This window comes from Pangasianodon hypophthalmus, chromosome 12 (assembly GCF_027358585.1).
Source record: "Pangasianodon hypophthalmus isolate fPanHyp1 chromosome 12, fPanHyp1.pri, whole genome shotgun sequence".
Lineage (NCBI taxonomy): Eukaryota > Metazoa > Chordata > Actinopteri > Siluriformes > Pangasiidae > Pangasianodon > Pangasianodon hypophthalmus.
In genome coordinates this window covers 11,351,014-11,370,174 of record NC_069721.1, presented here as the reverse complement: position 1 = coordinate 11,370,174, position 19,161 = coordinate 11,351,014, and the positions used below count along the sequence as shown (strand labels likewise).

The 19,161-nt window shown below is 38.6% G+C and overlaps 3 protein-coding genes across 12 annotated transcripts; 1 reads left to right on the top strand and 2 right to left on the bottom strand.

Annotated features, from left to right (window-relative positions):
* Window positions 1-47: 47 nt before the first annotated feature.
* arsg (arylsulfatase G) lies at window positions 48-7,536 on the bottom strand. 6 transcript variants are annotated; one of them, XM_053238880.1, is made up of 12 exons: window positions 7,323-7,536; window positions 5,291-5,522; window positions 4,979-5,166; window positions 4,652-4,697; window positions 4,340-4,450; window positions 4,103-4,240; window positions 2,591-2,784; window positions 2,372-2,452; window positions 1,819-1,927; window positions 1,609-1,729; window positions 1,414-1,504; window positions 49-955 (listed from the first exon to the last, which is right to left on the bottom strand). In XM_053238880.1, exons 2-12 carry the CDS (start codon window positions 5,506-5,508, stop codon window positions 678-680), a joined length of 1,575 nt encoding a protein of 524 aa, XP_053094855.1. In that variant the 5' UTR covers window positions 5,509-5,522; window positions 7,323-7,536; the 3' UTR covers window positions 49-677. The 6 variants fall into 6 exon arrangements, with proteins under 6 accessions (XP_053094856.1, XP_053094855.1, XP_053094853.1 ...); XM_053238878.1 differs by lacking the exon at window positions 7,323-7,536 and adding an exon at window positions 5,998-6,137; XM_053238882.1 differs by lacking the exon at window positions 7,323-7,536 and adding an exon at window positions 5,998-6,137 and having other exon boundaries at window positions 5,291-5,456.
* Window positions 6,080-14,387, top strand: LOC113527350 (monocarboxylate transporter 7). Of its 4 annotated transcripts, none has more exons than XM_026915053.3 (8): window positions 6,080-6,217; window positions 8,822-9,170; window positions 9,285-9,539; window positions 9,653-9,796; window positions 10,592-10,720; window positions 10,942-11,751; window positions 11,869-12,225; window positions 14,251-14,387. In XM_026915053.3, exons 3-7 carry the CDS (start codon window positions 9,302-9,304, stop codon window positions 12,177-12,179), a joined length of 1,632 nt encoding a protein of 543 aa, XP_026770854.1. In that variant the 5' UTR covers window positions 6,080-6,217; window positions 8,822-9,170; window positions 9,285-9,301; the 3' UTR covers window positions 12,180-12,225; window positions 14,251-14,387. The 4 variants fall into 4 exon arrangements, with proteins under 4 accessions (XP_026770854.1, XP_026770852.1, XP_053094851.1 ...); XM_053238876.1 differs by lacking the exon at window positions 14,251-14,387 and adding an exon at window positions 8,134-8,393 and having other exon boundaries at window positions 6,091-6,217; window positions 11,869-13,405; XM_026915051.3 differs by lacking the exon at window positions 14,251-14,387 and having other exon boundaries at window positions 11,869-13,405.
* Window positions 14,388-14,535: 148 nt separating this feature from the next.
* Window positions 14,536-19,018, bottom strand: LOC113527352 (archaemetzincin-2). 2 transcript variants are annotated; one of them, XM_026915062.3, is made up of 7 exons: window positions 17,574-19,018; window positions 16,951-17,308; window positions 16,701-16,874; window positions 16,331-16,459; window positions 15,787-15,950; window positions 15,340-15,516; window positions 14,536-15,163 (listed from the first exon to the last, which is right to left on the bottom strand). In XM_026915062.3, the coding sequence occupies exons 2-7, from the start codon at window positions 17,231-17,233 to the stop codon at window positions 15,032-15,034; spliced, it is 1,059 nt and encodes a 352-aa protein (XP_026770863.3). In that variant the 5' UTR covers window positions 17,234-17,308; window positions 17,574-19,018; the 3' UTR covers window positions 14,536-15,031. The 2 variants fall into 2 exon arrangements, with proteins under 2 accessions (XP_026770863.3, XP_026770862.3); XM_026915061.3 differs by having other exon boundaries at window positions 17,699-19,018.
* Between the last annotated feature and the right edge of the window lie 143 nt (window positions 19,019-19,161).

The following is a 19,161-nucleotide window of genomic DNA, read 5'->3' as shown; positions in this document are numbered from 1 at the left end:
TTAGATATACACTGATGTCAGGTAAAATCACGTCAATGAAACTGTTATTTAAAACCAGTCAATATTTTATTTCATTAATGTTTTATTTATGCAAAAATATACTTTTATATATAAAGGTGTGTGAACTGCGTACACAATATCAAAACTGTCATTGAGGGATTAGACTGTATTGCAATGCAGCATCATAAAAGAAAAATAAACACATTTATCTTACAGTCTTTCATTCATTCATTCTTCTAAAGTAATCTTGGTTTTATCTTGGGCAAGTCATGGCAGATCCAGAGCATATCCTGGGAACACTGGGAGCAAGGAGGGAGAATTCACACTCGATAGGATGTAACACCTAGCGGCAATTTCGTGTAGCCTATCCACTTATCTGCATGTTTGGGACAGTGGGAAGACATCAGAGAACACAGTCGAAACCCCAGGTGAACACAGGGAGAACATGCAAAGAGGTCAGGATTGAACCTGGAACCCTAGCGCTATGAGGTGGCAACGCTAACACTACACCACCATGCTGTCCTCTTGCAGTCTACCTAACTGTAAATTCTTTTAGAAACACTGAAACCACTTGCATGTTGACTTCTTGGAGCATGGATGACTTTGTGCTCTTCCATGCCTTCTGTACACAACATGTAGTTTATGCTTAAAAACAGTTGTATATAAAGTCACAGATTTTAGTTTGGCCTATGGCATCGACAGGCAGGGTTCTGTGGTTGACAGCAGGGGACTGCGCTCTGGGATACAGTGTAATCTGCAGTAGATACATTGTCTGTCGCAATATCCCATAGCAGCACTTCACGCTCTCTCTCCACTTCCTTGAGAACGAGTTGATACTCTTCGCTGGCTGGGTCCAGAGGTGACCCTTCTGCTTCATCCTTGTCCAGATTAAAAATCAAAGGGGGATCATGAAGCTCCTGCTTTCCACTTCCTCCACCGCAGGCTTCTGCACCACCTGGCAAAGTGAAACAGAAGTTCATGCCTTAAGTGTCTGAGGAACTAGCAGCAGTGTGAACATGCAAATTGGAAAGAAACGGACTACTTGTACATAAAGCATAAACATGTCTTTATTTCAACTGAAAGATGGCATCATTTTAATGTTAATGTAATATAATGTTAATACAATCCATGTAACAAGGTCACTAATGTGGCATTGGAGGTAATAATTAGCATTTTGATTTTGTCTGCAAGTGGCACAATACTGGTTAGCTGAACACAGACCACTCAGTTTATTCATGACATAAGAACAGACTCAAATGTAAAGAATCATTTTATGAGGGCATAAACCATTAGCTTTCACTCCCCAATTCTACTACCATAACTGTTAAATAATAGTCACTCTTAGAAGGTGGTTTGTTTCATATTAAAAATGTTGCACTAATTATCCAAAGTCAGTCATGAATTATATCAGACCTGTAATGTAAAAAGCTTTGTAATGTCCCAGTCTGACAGTCTGTAGGTCTCCAAACTGCCCTGCTGCCCCGCTGTTTGGATGCATGAGACTCTGATGATAAAAAACAGCAAGTTACAGTCTGTGCTATTCTATATCCCAAATTCCCTTTTATAAACTATTTCATGTTGTGCCACAGTTTCTAAAAGTGGTCCTGCCTTATGTCCTGTATCAGACCCATTGACCAGGATGTGTGTTACATCAATGCCGTCATAACGGCGGTCTGAAGGAGAGTCCACACCGGCTAAGGAGAGGATTGTGGAAAAGATATCCATACCACTAAAAATAAAAAGGAAGGGAAAGAAGTCTTTGTAAAGTCAGTAAAAAGTTTTCTTTCCTTTTAGAAACGTAGCAAGAAGTTCGTCTACCTCAGCAAGGCATTGCTGGTGGTGTTGGGTGATATGTTCCCTGGCCAAACGACCACTGATGGAACTCGATGGCCCCCTTCCCAGGTGGTCCTCTTGGCTGAGCCTCCACCTGATCACCAGAAAATTCAATAACTTCACTGTAAAAAATTAGTGCCCTTTAAGATTAAAACATCTGTACACATAGGGATTCACAGTGGTTTTAGCATATTGTGGCTTCTAGAGAAATGTGCCCTGACATACTTTTATAAAAGTATAAAGCCTTATAACTATATTATAAATATTGGTTACACTACACATTCTAATAAAGGTATGATTTGTTTTAACTTTACAACATACATTCTATGAAAAAAGGGTTTCTTGGGGTTTTTTTTTCAACAGTTAAGGGTTATTAGCTTCCTAAAGGGGTTTTTCTTTAAAATCCTCCCTGTTCTCGAAGTCTACAGTGAACCTCTAAGAGTTTCCCCGAAAGACAAACCAAAGAATGCTTAATGGTTCTAGACCTTCTTTACTAAGAGTATATGAACATGGAATATTGGTGTGTGTGATTCCTTACCTCTGGTGGTCTGCCACTTCCCCAGAAAAGGTCCAGTGCCCCCTGCAAACTCGCATTTCTGCTCCCACGGCCCATTATCACCTAAAAGATTCATGTTGAGACCATAAGATCCATGGCTCTTTAAAAAAAAATTACATTTACTGCCCATTATGAGAAACGTGTCATCACTATCAGTGTATAGAAGACACTTAATAACTACAGACAATATTTGAGACTTACCAGTAAACCACATAAGTGTGTTCTTCATATGAAAGGCCTCAGTTGCAAGTTTTATACTCCCCACCAAACTGTCCATATCACTAAGACTGGCTGAATAAGCTTCCTTTGCAGTTACATTCAGGAAGCGATTATGGAAGAGAGGAACATGCATATGGGCCAGGGCCACATACAGCAGGAAAGGCTGCCCCCTATTCCTACAAGGACAAAACATATACTATCTATATAGCAGTACTATGAGACTGCATAAGTATTGATTTATTTATATATTAACAGCACAAAGTGGCTATTGGTAATATCCTTTCACCATAACAGTGAGCATTTTAAAAATAAAGTTAAAAAGATTAGAGAAATAATTTTTCCATTACATATTTCAACGTAGTACCTAGTAAACAAAACGGATTATGTTTTACACACAGATGCAATATTATTTATCCTGGCTTTCATCAATAATGCCCCTTATTTCCAGGTCTTTACTATTTTGTCTCATGAAAAGATAAAAACACTACAATTTTATTATCTTAAAAAGATATGCATATACTATAATATAATCAGTTCAAATGGTTGTGCATGTGTGATGTGAAATGGCTCTGAAGTTGTCTTAAGGTTTAGCTTACAGTATGCAGCAGTAATGTGAAAGAAGAGAAGCTTGACTACAAATATCCTGGCCGTTTGTGATCTATCCTTTTCAAAGGTCAAAGTCACAGCTCAGTGCTTGGTCAGTTAAACTAAACAGGCCTGTTTGCAGACTCTGCATGTCACGCTGACGGATCAAAGTCTCCCAGCTGTTTTGGACTCAAACAATTGCTTTTATACTCCATTCAAAATTATGGTCAATATCCAGATACATTTAAAAAAAAAATCTGTTGATTTTGCCTTAACATCTTGAATTTCTTTTTACAGATAAATTGAAATATAGAGGCACATTTACAATCTTCCCCTACCCAGAAACCACTGGGGATCATCTAAGACATGTGTAAATATTGAAGTTTCTTCCCATGTATGAATATATTAATGAATCAAAATGTATTTTGATAAACAATAGCTTTCATTTAGGTCTTTTAGAAGAAAAAACATCTAACCAAAAACAGCTAAGCTAGATGGCAAGAACTATGCCAAGCTACATCAGGAATTTACAATATAAAATAGTTTTGATTTGTTTAACACTTTTCTTGGTCCAAGTCCAAGTGTCTTACTGACTTCATTATTAGAAAACAATAATGAAGACAACACTTCAGATAATATGCGAAATACCATAATGACACAATTCAGAAGGATTAGTTAAGCAGTAACCTGACCGCGTGTATTCGCTAGACTGGGCAAATTTAGCTGTTTCTCTTCACTGATCATTCACAAGTGGAATGTGCAAGATTATAAAATACTATGAAGAAATACAAGATATACTCAAATTAACCATTACCATTCAATTTCCTCTCCCTGTTCAACCAATATCTGTGCAAGCTGGCTGTGTAGCCGAACAGTGACAGAATGAAAATATATTCATAGGGTACATACCTTGCAGTCAAAATCTGTGTGGCTGCTGCTTTAGCGTATTTTTCTGTGAGATCCCAAAGATCCAGCGGTTGTTGAACTATATTCTGATTTTCAAAGAGAGGTAATGCTATTTTGGTGTCACATCCTCCATCTTTCCTGCTGTGTAGAAATTGAACACTTTTTAGTAAAGACATCAACATCATCTATATCTAATGCCTCAGATGCACTAGCTAACACATGTGACATATGTCATCTCACCTACTGTGTTTACTTTGCTCACATGGGAAACAGCTGGGCAGGTCAAAGCCAGGCTTGTCAGTGCAGCCCATGTCATTACTATACGGAATACCAAGATAGTATTCAAAACCTGTTTATAAAAAAAAAAAAAAAAACACAAGCAGTTGCCGTTGAACACACACACACACACACACACACATATATATGTATATACAGTATATATATATATACAGTATATATATATATCTCACAGATTTCACAGAAAAATATGCTAAAGAATAAGGAATATAAAAATATCATATACTGCCAAATGTGATTTTAATGCACTTAACTCTGTGGATTGGATGGTAGGGACCACTGTGTCCAAGATGCCATTTTCCTATAGCCAGAAATAAGGACGGCATTTCAATCCTTCTGAGAAATTCTGAATTATGTGAAACTTATATACTTACATAGATCACCACAATAAAATACAGCGTATTCCATTAATAACTATTCATTATTGCCATTCAGTACACTTGTTGCTGTGGTGACAATGTTGCATGCGTGAATCAGGACCTAATCACGGCATCAGGCCTCTCCGAGCTCACTAACTGCAAACCATCAGAATGTTAAGCAGAGACTTGCACTGAATAATTGTCTAAAGTGTGCTATGTTTACCAATCATGGCAGTATAATAGCCAGCATCACGTAGAAGCTGAGCAAATGTCGTCTCATTAAGTGGCAGTCCTCCAGTAGACCCCTTTGCAAAATTGTGAGTGACCCCATTGCGTAAGCCATGTCTACCAGTCAGCAGTGCCGCACGCGAGGGGGAACATGTGGAAGCAGGAGAGTGGAAGTCTGTAAACCTGCAACACAATCAGGATTCCACTTAGACATACAGTTTCCAATTTGCTTCATTACTAAAACTCTGTACCTCTAAAATACAATTGTAAAAATAATCTTAGCACTTTTATCCACACTGCACTATACCTTTTGCCTTCCAGCTTTAACATATTCAGCCAGGGGGTAGTATTGTCAAACTCATTTGTCCAGAGGTCTCCCCAACCAATATCATCAGCCAGGATAATAATAAAATTTGGCCTTTCTTTCATCTTGCCTCCATTTTCAAAAAAAAAGTTTATGTAATACACCAGTCCTGAGAACAGGGAGCAAAATAAGAGCAGCACACACACTCCAGCTTCTGCCATTTGGAATGCAAAATCTATCAGAAAGAGAAATGGTTCAGAAATCGTACAAAGTTATATTCAATTTGGGTAAAAAAAAAAAATTGAAAATAAATAATACGGCTTACAAACTTGTCTTTTTATTCTAATTCCCTACTCACACTGAAACTATATTAATAAAACATAGTGCAAAACCAATTTAAACAAATATGCAAAATGAAGGCACCTATGAAACCCTCGAGCAACTAGTGAAATTTACTCAAATTCACTAACAAACTAAAAGGTCTCTGTCCCATGTAAACGTTCTATTGAAGTCTGTTCTCTCCCTTGAGTCCTAAGAGATCTCCTAGCCTAGCAGAAATAATTATTATATAACAGGCTAACAAACATCACTTAATGCACCAGTCCTCCTACAAAGCAGGCAGAAGAGCAGAATCAAATTCAGTACCTTGCTACCAGGTCAGCATATCATACACAGAGTTTAGCAGATAAGCCTATCTATAATTTCAGTACCAGTTCATGGGAGAGGGGGGCTGAGAGTTGGATTTCTCAATCAGCAGTGAGTGTACCATTGTAACCCAATCCTCACAGTCCACACAGCTGTAACCTCCTACCAGGCAAGCGGCATTTTTTTAACAGCAACTCCACACACCACATGTACTCTTAGCTGAGAGAACACAGCACTGGCAGGCCACCAAGAAAGTGTGTTTATTATCCTTAACCTGGAAAACAGGTAAGAACTTTTAGATTTTAATCTGAACAACTGTAATAGCTTTAAGGTAAAAATGTAATTTACCCTGATAGGAGTAAATGGTAATGCACATAAAAGATATACGCAGTGGCTGTGATTGGTCAAATATCTGTTGCCTATTTGTAGTGCAATGTGAATCAATAAAAGCCTTTAATACTCTACTGTCAGAAACCAGTCAATATTTCCATGAATATTTTTTTCTTTTCATTCACATTATGCTGGAGCTTTAATCTAAAGGGACTTATGATTGAGACAGGATACAACTGAGCAGTTGAGGACTAAAAGTCTTGCTCAGTGACCCAGCTGTGCAGCTTAGCAGTGCTGGGATTTGAACTCAAAAGTGTGCTAAACTGTGCCTTTTGTTGTTGTTATGGTGGTACCTTTATCTTCTGTACTCTTAATATGTATCGTTCACCTGTAAATAATAGGTATAGGGTATCTTTAAAAAGATTGAAGGTACGTAATTACTTTTCAGAGCAAAAGCTTTAAAGGTACCCTATATACAGCTTTCTAGGCAAAAGAAACTTACTAAAGGTGCAAAAATATTTAGTTGCCTATTTTTCTGAGAATGCCAGATCTAATGAGAAGAGAAGAATTTTCTTATAAGCTGAATAACAACCATTTTTTAATGAATTTTCCCAATCATTTCAACTTCGCCACTACTGTGGTTTTACAAAATACAGGCTACAGTTAAAACTGACAAATTATAGGCAATATTTTTTCCCAAATACTTTTTTAAAATACTATTTTTTCACTATATATTGCAGCATTTCCCTACACACGCACACGTGTTGGAGTTAGTTCAGACTTGTGCAGGTCACGTGGTGTGCACGCTGCACTACACTACATATACACCACATATACACCACATATACACAGGTCATACGAGCGATGAGTTCAGAGCGATCAGCGCGCATGCGCAATCCCGGGTTACCCAACACGGCATCCCATGTTTCTGTGGTCTAGAGTGCTGCAGCTGCCTAACAACTTCCTAGCGTCGACAGAAAAGAGGGAAGGAGCACCTGCGCCTTAGACCTAGCACCATACGACGATAATGTACATTAAAACTGATTTAAACACTTCTCACCTAAAGTTTCTAAACACTTTCCTCCAGAACACAGCAGCTGCTCACTCCTGCAGTGCGTAGCGTCATCTGATCCGACGTGTTACGTAAACTGCGCTTGGGAAAAGCCCCACAGTAGTCACGTGGTAACGTGTAAACGAACAGGAAAATTCATATTCAACACAGACAAATTATTAATTTCGCTCCGAAAGTTTAAGGCATTTTTTGTGCCCAGGCTCACATTTTAGGTGTGAATTTTATTTGGCAATAATTGTTAGTAAAACAAGAGCATTGGATTGAATAATAATAATAAAAAATTTGAAATAATACTACATAGCTATAAGATTTGCCACTGACATCTCCTAAGAGGCAGTAGGCTACATGAACATATTGAGCAGGTATACATAAAGCCAGAACTGTGTTGAAATGTTGTAGATTTAATGTAGAAGTGCTCAATGCTCATTAAAGTGTAAATTCACCCCAATGAGAAAAAAATGAAGTCTGACTATAAATAAAAGCATAGGACTTGAAGTATTTGGTATAATTTCCTTATACAATAATTCAAAAGTGCTAAACTCTCAGAGAAATTTTAGAGATTCTGCCCAATTATAACCAGAAGGTCATGTTCTGTACTTTCAGTTCCTCTTAATATTTTAATCTTTAATCCCATAGTACATTTATAGCATTTGATGGCTGCCCTTATCAACAGTAATTTACAGAAGTGCTTTGTAGTGTCCATCAAAAACATACTCATTGTTGTACAAAGACGTCAGGGTCTAAGGACACCATAAAGCTAATATGCCTTACAGCTACATTTTGTGTGGGTTTCCTCTAGGTTTTTCGGTTTCTTTCCGCTTCCCAAAACCATGGAGATAGGTGAATCGGCTATGCTAAATTGCTCCTCGGTGTGAAGTAGTATGTGAACGCATGTGTGAACGGAGTGCCAGAGATGGACTCGTGTCCCATCCAGGGTGAATTCTTCCACCCTGTGCCCAGTGTTCCCAGGATAGGCTCCAGATCCAACATGACCCTGACCAGGATGACAAGTGGTTACTGAAGATGAATGAATGATAAATAAAACCCTGTTTGAGAGGAGTGAGTACAATGAATTAGTATATTAAGGGAAAAAATACAAGTATATATTTTTAAAATTAGTGGTCATAAAAGCCTCTCAGTGAAGAGGTAGATTTTCTGTCTTTGTTTGAAGACAGCTAGTGACTTGGCTGTATGGACAGCCAGGAGATGTTCACCTGGGTGCCCTCCTTGTATTTTGTATTTTGATGGATGGGGATTCTAGTTGAGCTGTGCTAGAGTCTCAAAAGGAATGGGGTGCAGAGTGGGGTGTGAAAAGTGTCTTCAGGTAGGTTGGGATTGGTCCATTTTTTAGCTTTGTAGACAATCATCAGTGTTTTGAATCTGGTGTGGGCAGCTACAGGAAGCCAGTGAAGGGAACGCAGTAATGGGGTGGTGTGGGAGAACTTGGGGAGATTGAAAACAAGTGTTACAGCTGCATTCTGGTTCAGTTGCAGGGAGCAGGTGGCACTCAGCGGAAAGGAAGACCTGCCAGGAGCGAGTTGCATTAATCCAATCTTGAGATGACAAGAGACTGAACAAGCACTTAAGTGGCCTCAGTAGAGAGAAATGGCAGGATCCTCCTGATGTTGTATGCAACTGAGTCACGCTATCAGTGTGAGGAGAGTAGGATGGTTGGTGTCCAGAACTACCTCAAGGTTGAGTGTGTTGTCGGATGATCCAAGAGTTCTTCAAGGAGATCACAAGATCTTGACATGGGGATACATTTCCAGAGATCTACTGAAGTTTGCATATACAGCAAAAAATAACAAATTTTATCTCACTGTCCTATAAACTGGGGTACTTACCACTTTTACCACTGAGTACAATCTTAAATGACATCTTAACAAAGGTTACCATAGACACTGCTAAATATGTCTTTATTTTTTTATTTTTTATTTTTTTTTAACACAGCTTTGACATCAGTGATCATGGTATTGTGGATCTTCAGATCAGGAGGTTGCCTGGGACCTAAAGTATATTCTGAGGCGCCAGATGGTGGCTGGGGTTGGATTGTGGCTGTGGCCTTTTTTATTGTTGAGGTCTTCACATATGGAGTCATTAAAAGCTTTGGCATATTCCTCAACGATCTGATGTGCGAGTTTAATGAAACCAACAGTCGCGTTTCATGGATAATCTCAATATGTGTGTTTGTAATGACTTTTACAGGTAAGATATATGTGGGCCTTTTTCAAACTTAGCTTTGAATGAAATCATACTTAATGTCTATGTAACCATTTGCATAACTTTCTCATCAATCTACATATTGCTTGTTGGATCAGCACCTCTGTCGACTGGGCTGAGCAACAGATTTGGCTACCAGCCTGTTGTGATCCTCGGAGGATTTCTAATTTGCCTGGGAACAATATGCACTGCATTCACCAGCTGCGTGAATCAGATTTACATCACAATCGGGATAGTTTCAGGTAATCAGAGTCATTTGCTCTAATGTGAATGCTGTGCTGCATTTTTGCAAACTTTTGTGACTTTTCCCTGCAGTTGGTGATTCACAAATATGAACATGCATATTTGTTGGCACTATGTACTGTTACCTTCAGGCTAATGACTATACTTAACAAGACGAGCATTTCTATTTACTGTGGAAAAAACACTGCACATTATTGTACCCTTAGGCTAACTAGAATACCTGGAAACCAGGCTAAATAAATACATTGTTGGACAAAAGGAAGCTTTCATCACCTACTGCTACTACCCTTCTCTCTCCATTCAAAACAACTAATGTTGATGTCAGAATTGGTGAAGGCTCCACTGGCTAGCCTGATATACAAACTGGCTAGCTAGTTAACTCAAGTAGTTGCCAGAGGAGCCATCTAGATGAACCACTTTGTGCCAGCAAAGCCATTGTTCCCTGTGGAGAGAGGGTGCCGCTTTGTCTACAGGCAACACCACTTTGGGTGGCATGCACTGCTTGCATTCGATGCCTTGGTGCTACATTCAAAGTTCACTCAAACCCTAACTCAACTATGACCCCTAACTATCTACTAACTAATCGCAATGAAGCGGATATACAAGACGATGTAAACTGTCCACAATAAATAGAAAGATCAGTAATAAAAACACATTAGGCCAATGCCTATTTCTGTAATCTTGTGAGAAATAGGCATTGGCCTGTTAGGTTCAAGGTAACAGGTAAAGGTAAAAGTAAGGAGCATGAAGTGATAACAAATTTGTCATTACTTTCTGAATGTGTATCCTTGCAGGACTTGGTTACTGTTTGACATTTCTCCCGACTGTCACCGTCTTGTCTCAATACTTCGTTAGACGCCGGTCCCTGGTCACTGCCATGGCCTCCACAGGAGAATCGTTTGCCATATTTGCTTTTGCACCAGGTGACAACAGTCATGCTCAACTATTTCACTAGTGGCATGTCACTTCATCTAAATGCACATGTGACATTATGAATTTAATTGTTACGTATTCAACAATATATATGATGATTATTAGTGCTGTTTATTTATACAACACTTTCAGGCTGTAATTTTATTATTAGTGCATTTCTAGTTAATATGAAATAAAACGCAAATTTTATTGCCTATTTCAATTTTTGCAGCGTTTACAGCACTTAAGACACATATTGGCTGGAGATACACAATGGTGGTGCTTGGAATGTTACAGGGTACCATCCTTGTCTGTGGACTTCTGCTTCGCCCCATGATAATCAAGCCAAAGAGTACAGAAAGATTTACCAAACCACTGAGAAAGCAGGAGATCAAGAACTCTCTCCCTGATACTGAAATCAATGGCTTAATGAATTCCAGAGACTCGGGTGTGCAGTCATTCAAGGAGATGGAACAGGGCCTTCAAATAGGGGGCCAGCAAAAAGATGGAGACGCTTTTCAGACTCCTCAACGTCAACAGGATACAAAGAGGCTGTGCAGAAACAAACTCCTGGACCTTTCTGTGTTAAAGGAAGGCAGCTTCTTATGTTATGCTGGATTTGGTCTTTTTGCAACACTGGGCTTCTTTGCCCCACAGCTATATGTGGTGGAGCTCAGTGCGAGTATGGGGACTGAAAGGGACAAGGCAGCCTACATGTTGTCAATAATGGCAGTGGCCGAGATCTTTGGACGTCTCTCTATTGGCTGGATCCTGAGCTGTGGACACATTAGGAAGATATTTGTCCTACTTGGATGTGTGTTGCTGATGTGTCTAGTGTTAGTGCTCTTCACAGTGGTAGAGGGCTTCGGGGGCCTGGCAGTCTGCTGCGTCCTGTATGGCTTCCTGTTAGGCAATATTGCATCCACGCACATCCCCATGCTGGCTGAGGATGACATAGTAGGCATCGACAGAATGCCCTTAGCTGTAGGTGTCTATGTATGTATCCAGAGCTTTGCGGGACTTGCTGGGCCACCTTTAGGAGGTACACATATTGAATCTCAGCTGTTGTTGTATTAAATCTGTTTCTTTTTGAACAAGAATTCTGATTGTTGAATGCATGTTCATTTTTGTTTCATGTTTTGTTTCAAATGTGTTGCAGGTCTTTTGGTGGACATCACACAGAACTACAGCTCTGCTTTTTACTCCTGTGCTGCTGGTACAGGGATGGGCGCACTCTTTCTAGGGCTGGTACGTCCAGTGAAGACAGGTTTTCTGTGCACAAAGAAAGATCTCAGCACTTGCCAAAACAGCCTTGCTGCTGAGCACAAGGGTCAGGATGAAGTCATGTCTGAGGAATTTCTAGAGGTAGACATTCTACCTAACCCACAAGGTCAATCCTGGAAAGAAACAGTCCCCTCTTTGGACTTGATTGGCAAAATTTCAGAAACTGGCAAACGTGAGGATATCTGAGCATGGAACAGCATCAAGCTGCATGTCACATTGAGCCCAAAGTGAGGTAAATCTGATTTATCACTTGTATTCAAAAACAATAACTACTTACAAAGAACAGCCTAAAAAACTAGCCTACCCTTACACATATCACATCAATCAATCATAATGTGCCTTAGAAAGAGGTGTAAATTTGGAATATTTATGATAGTAGTAGCTTGAGTATGAGGCTGTTGTTCTCTGCTCCTGTCTGTGAGGCAGATCACCTTCATGTCTATATTCAGCCATATCAGGTAAGATTTCAGATTGGCCAGGAGGTCCACCTTATATGTCCAGTCATATAGAACAATTCTTTTAAACTACAAAGCTCTTGTTGAGAAGCCTCACTGTTCCCCTGCTCCAACACACACCAGATCTTTAATTATTCATGAAATCGACAATGAGTTGAATCATGTGCATTAAATCCAGCTAAAAATCTCTTTATAACGTAACAAGACAAAACTAACAAAACTGATAAAAAGCACACTGGGTACCAGTCACAGAATGCTAAGACCTCCAGTAGACAGCTGGAACTGAAATCCTGATGTTGATTAATATTTAATTTAAATACAAAATATGCAGAATCTAAGTACTACTTAAAATATTTGTTTTAATGGAACAATTAATTATGATGAAACAAAACCTCAAATTACCTGCACCTTCCATATGGTAGTACACTTCTAGTGTACATGAACAAATAAGCATTTTTTACATGGACAATATAATTTTACTTAGTACTTAATTATAATGGAAATTATGCTAAAAAACCACATTGCCACTTTTCAGTTAGATAATAACTTGCCATATTACACAGTGTTTAATAATGTAAGATTCAAGGTTATTATTATCTAAATAAAGTAGGACTTGTTTAGAGGAGGTTGCATAATTCAGGGTGTAAATGAACAAGATTAGGGGAGAACGGGGTAAGTTGTCATGTCAGTTGTCACACTGTTCATGTCCAACACTAGAGGTGCTAACTCAAAAATGAGATGCGTGACTTCATGTTCCGAGATCAATTTCCTGTTCACATGTGGTCAAAGTCACTCTTAAGGATGAATGTTCATATTTTTATTTTGACAGTGAGTAGAGAAGAGAATAAAGTGGTCTTATGTTATTTTAGCCTTGAGATATAGCCACCATTAGCATACGTTAGTTTCAGGCACATGCCCTGGTATATAAATTGACAAATAAAACTTGCTCAAAAATCATTATGACATTGTGTAAGTGGATACTGCATTACTCATGATAGTATTAAATGTTGTTATATATTTATACATCATATACTATTATTTATCTGACATTATATTTTTAGTAAGCATATACTATATTTGCATGTCTGTTTCTACTAACACACTAGATTCACACTTTAGTGTGTGAGGCAGCCTAGAGGCACACACGTGCGCACACATGCACACACATTGGACCCATTTGACCAATTGAAAAAAAAAAAATCAGTATTGTGTTGAAAAACCCAGTGTGATAGCTTACCCACTGATAGGGCAAATTGTCACTTAACTGTCTATAACTCCGTACTGAAATAAGATATGAAGATATAATAAATACAAATATGTGCCTGAGACTTTATTTCATTTTGTATGACATTTATACCATTGTAATGTCTCTTGCTCAAGAAATGTAAAAAAAAAAAAAAAAAAAAAAAAAAAAAAAGGGAAAAGTGTGACAATATGCCCCGCTCTCTTCTAGTTAAATATATTATGTGACACTTGGCAGACCTGTGTACCTTTGACCCTGCTGGAGTTACAGTGTACTACAGCGTAAATGGATTATTAGAGCATAAGTAGAAAAAATAAATAAGTGTAATTCAACTACAGTTTTACAATCAGAAACATGCAAGTGATGGCGAACATTAGAAGAGGCTGATAGCTTCACTGGAATATAGACAAACTGCATGCAATTTATTGTGTGTTTATTGCTGTATTAGGCCAGTTTAGCTGTTAAACAATGACTCATTACAAAGCTTATAGTACATGCTGCACACTTGTACCATCTTCATGTTGTTCTCTATTGATTTTACTTAGCTTTTTATTCCTAGGATTTTGTACAGCTTGAACAGCTCTTGAACAGCTGCAGCTGCATTCACCTCATGTTTTTGGACCAATTATCTTTCTTTCACTTCTAATAACATGATGTTGCTTCTAAGTCTATCTTTAGGTAAATTCAGGTCAATGCACACTACTGTTGAATTACTGTGAATGCTAGACATTTGGGCTCATGATAAGCTAAAGTCAATACAAAGTGTATGAATGTTCTTTAATGGTCAGTAATATGAACTCAGCTGTGAATGTCTTCAAATATAGTAACACTCAATATATCAAAGTGATGAGAATGTGAGTATCATTTTATTTGAATCTAATGCAATGCTTTTACAATGACTGTGCCAGTAATGTGAAAACTACAGCTGCAGTTTAATTCAAAGAAAAAAAATCTCATCATTCCAACTGTACTAGAAATACTATAACTTATACAACTATTATATAACTATCGTTACTAGACATTTTGTATGTTTGGAAAGGAAGTGCTTATAGAGTACATTCACAAAGTATGATTTTATGTGTCTGGAATAGCACTATGTTTTTCACACAATGAAACTTTTTACATTTTTAATTTAACGTTATATATTTCAGGCAAATCTAAGCTAAGTGTTATACATTTAAAAGTCATATTTTTGTAGTAAAATTTGAATTCAACATCTGTTATTTACATTAAAGTTTTTACACAGAAAAATAGTGCAATCTTGTCTGATCTAAACACAACATATCTACCATACATTAAATATCATTTCTGTTTATTGTTCTTACTAACATGTAAGAGAGTTAAAATGTTTTATCTCCCAACATGCTCAAACACTTACATAACCACTGTCTGAAGTCTTGGAAAGCCTGTGTGGGTTTGCCTGACTGATGGTCAGAGCTTCCAGTTCCATTCTCTATCCATTGTAGCAAAGCCTGCAAGAGACACTTCACATTAACACACACCTCAGACAACAGCTGCTCGAAATGTGTCAGACAACAGAGTTCATTGCATGTACTGGCTTTTCTCTGTATTTGCAGATGTAATTTCCTTACTGAGATTTGGGACAGGTAACATTTTGGCATGTTCTACTGCCACGAAACCCTCATACCTTGTACCTGTCTGCAATCTTAAAACCAATGGCACACTGCAGTTTCCTGAGGCAGATGGGGCACAGGTCTAGTGGACGACGATCTGATTCCTCTAAATGGTTGGAGCCTTGCATAACACACTGGAGCCATTGGCAGTGCTTGACACCAAATATGTGCCCAATCTCATGAGTCAGGGTCTGCCAAAGTAGCAGAAAAAAACTACAGAATCATCCTAAAATTGACAAGAATCCAGAACCTGTTAAACACCGATCTTCTAAAATCATTAACACAAACTCTGGAAAAAAAAAAATATATATATATATATATATATATATATATATATATTTAACTGATGTAGCTCTGGTCAAAATAACATTTCAGCAATCCAATTTTTCTTAAATGTTGTACAATCATGGTTTAAATAGGGTTGAGAATACTATTTTGGAGTCCAGTTGTGGTTGTCACACCTTACACGAGCGGAGGAGCAGAGTGCTGCTAATGAGAGGTGTGTAGTAGCCCTGGAATATACTGTAATCCCCTGGCTTCAGTTTTATCGCCTTCTTCAGCCGCCCGGCATAATTCCTTTTGTAGAAATCATCATCATACCTAGCAAAGCTGAAAACCCCCATTCCTACAACACAAAGTGCTTGTATTTAGACCAACTGTTCACAGCAGTTTGTGCACAAAGGATACAATAATAAAATTAACGTTATTAAACTCCACTGTCTCATCACATGCAATCACTAAAAGTTTAAATGTGTGCATTTTAACAGCTATTTAATTTAGTCATGTATTTTAAGCCGAAGGGTGATTTGTTTATTAGTTGTTTAGTTTCTGGCATGCGGAAAATATGTTGTCAAAAAGTTTTCTCAACAAAATTAACACTACTTAAACATACGCTGAATGTGCAAACTCTAATTTGGTAATACACAATAACAGGGAAATGTAAACATTAGAAATGTTGGCATGACGAAAGGCAAATCTGACTATAACGCCTCAATTAGATATCACCTTCAGTGAGAGATGCTTGACCAAAGACAAAATTCCAGGAGTCTTTTGGGTACAAATCAATCATGGTGATCCCAACAATGCAAAATGCATCTTTTGGCTTCCTCTTTTTCAAAAACGCCAACAGATCTCCTATAAAAAAGGAAAGAAAATATTTGGAGACAAAAGAATGAAAATAACAAAAGACAGACTTAGACTTAGAAAGAGGGAAGGAGTGTATAGGTGAAGATCGCCAAAAGGCTGAACACCACTATTCACTCTTCTGAACTCTGACTGCCCTCTGCAGGGCACCGGGATTAAGTGGCCTAAATTCATTGCAACATTTTCCAAGCAGCCACAATAAACATGTCGTTTTGTATGTCCTACTACTCACCAGCATGAAGCTGCAGGTTATTTGTGTTGCTGTTGACACGAAATGTGCAGCTGGTGGCTGCAACGGTCACTGCTGGTAAGAGCTTGACCACCAGTCCATAGTAAAACACCTCACAGTATTCCCTCAGCCACTCCACATACTGCTCAGTGATCCCAGCTCCATCCCCAAAGGATCCTGTGGACCATAGAAACACATTACAAAGCAACTTATTCTGTATACAACACTGCATCATATGAGGACTTTGACTAACCAATAGTTTGAATGTAAATGGTCTTGTGGCCTGTGTCGGGTGTGCTGCGGTATGGGTTGCTGTAGAAGCTCTGGAAGTCCTGAGGAGCTTCAGGGTGGGCAGGAATCCAGTCAGAATCAGAGTGAACAGTGATGGCAGTGAAAAGTGAACTGCCACGGAGGAGACCCTCCTCAAGAAACCACTTTTCCTCTCTGCTGTACTGCTCATAGGCCTCTACCAGGTCCTTACGAGTGGAGAGGAGAACTGAGCGCAGCTTCTCCACAGGATGTTCTAGGCACTGCATCTGGAGTGTGTTATCTCAGCAGTTATGGTTCTATGCTAGTGAGCTGAAGACCTTCAAGATCTATGGATCAAACTTCTGCAAATGCAGCAAGACACTATTAATAAATTCATGAAGTAACACTTCTATACACACACACATCAACTGAGGTCGAACTCATGGGATCTCAACACCAGGACTGCACAGTTTATGCCTTCCTAACTCCTACAGACACATATTTCTCATATCAGTTATGAGCTGGGTTATGCGTGCTGGGAGCAAGGAAACCATGCAACTGTGCAGGTCAGTGGATCCCAGGACTCGACTGGAGAAACTCTTAGGCTAATAGAGGTCATTCACAAACCGTTATCTCCTGTTCCGTCTGTTTCTACGCTTTTCGGTTTCTAGAAACATTTTACGACTTCCGGGAACATTTCCGTTCATCCATGCTGACACACACACACACACACACACACACACAGGTCTTACCACAGTTCTGATAATGATCTTTAACGTCACATGTTGTTGAAGTGTGACTCTCTGCTCTCTGCAGCTTTTGGTGCAAGAGTAGATATTGACTTGCACAACAATAACAGCCAATCAAAACAATATGCACAGAAAACGTGGAGGCATATGAATCTACTGGACTTTCCCACAGTGATATTAGAACTCCTTTCGGAATATGCTTTTCATTCGCCAATAAATTAATGACCCGCCATGCCAATGGACAGAACAGCCAAACAAAATCACATTCGCCCAGGAGTTCAGATCAAATATCCAAACTGTTACGAAAGTCGCCAGAAACCCCACAGCAACACGTAAACACTACGTCAAAGCAAGACTCTACCATATAGGCTTTGACGTCAGTATGACGAAAGTCACGTGTTATGGCTGTCGCGCATTTTGCAAGAAGTCTTCCGGGTTAGATACCGTCTTCAAAATAAAAGTTTTCAAGCTATATAGTCTATATTCTTATAGCGTACAACTGATTCGTCAGTACACTTAATTATGCTTTGTAAATAATTCTCATCCAGGAAAACAACAATCCTTTTCGAATTTCACAGATCAAGGATCAATGAGACACCCTTAAAGTCTGAAAAAAAGTTACGTTTCTTATGCTGTAAAGAACAAAAGTGAAACTATTTTTACTCCTCTCTCTGCGTCAGCACACAAGCACATCTCTTCGTAATTCCCTTTTCAAGATTATCTCACCAATGATGTGATTTGGGTAATGAACAAAACATTATTTTAATAGAATATTCAATAATAGATTGAGAGTTTCAACAGCCAATGCATCCTGGAGCTGTCTGTTGCAACCAGTTTATTTAAAAATGGCACAAAAACCTCCACTTAAGCGTTTGTCTTATACCCATTTTATATCATTTTGTCCTTTTTCTTTTACGTTTATTTATTTCATTACTTTTGATTTCCTTTTGTTTCTTTATCTCTGTTTTCATTTCACAGTGAATTTTGCAATATGAATGTGCTACATAAATAATGTTCACAGGGTCGAGGTGGATCCGGAGCCTATCCCAGGCACACTGGGCATGAGAATGGTTTACACTCTGGATGTGCCGCCTGTTCATCAAAGGGCACCATGAATACAAACACATTCACACCTAAGGGCAATTTATCTTAGCCAATCCACCTACTGGCATGTTTTTGGTAAGTGGGGAGCAAACTGGAGAATCCAGAAGAAACCCACACTCACATGGGAAGAACATGCACAGAAACTCCAAGCAGACACTAATACGAGGTCGGCTTGAACCCAGGACCATGGAGCTGTGAGGTAGCAACCCTACCGGCTGCAACCACCCTGCTGCCATAAATAAAGCTGTTAATAATAATAATAATAATAATAATAATAATAAAAGCTTCTATGTAGTGAAACTGTATCTTGATTTTAAATATATACAATTTAAAGTAGATCAAGAACACCAACAACTCAAAAA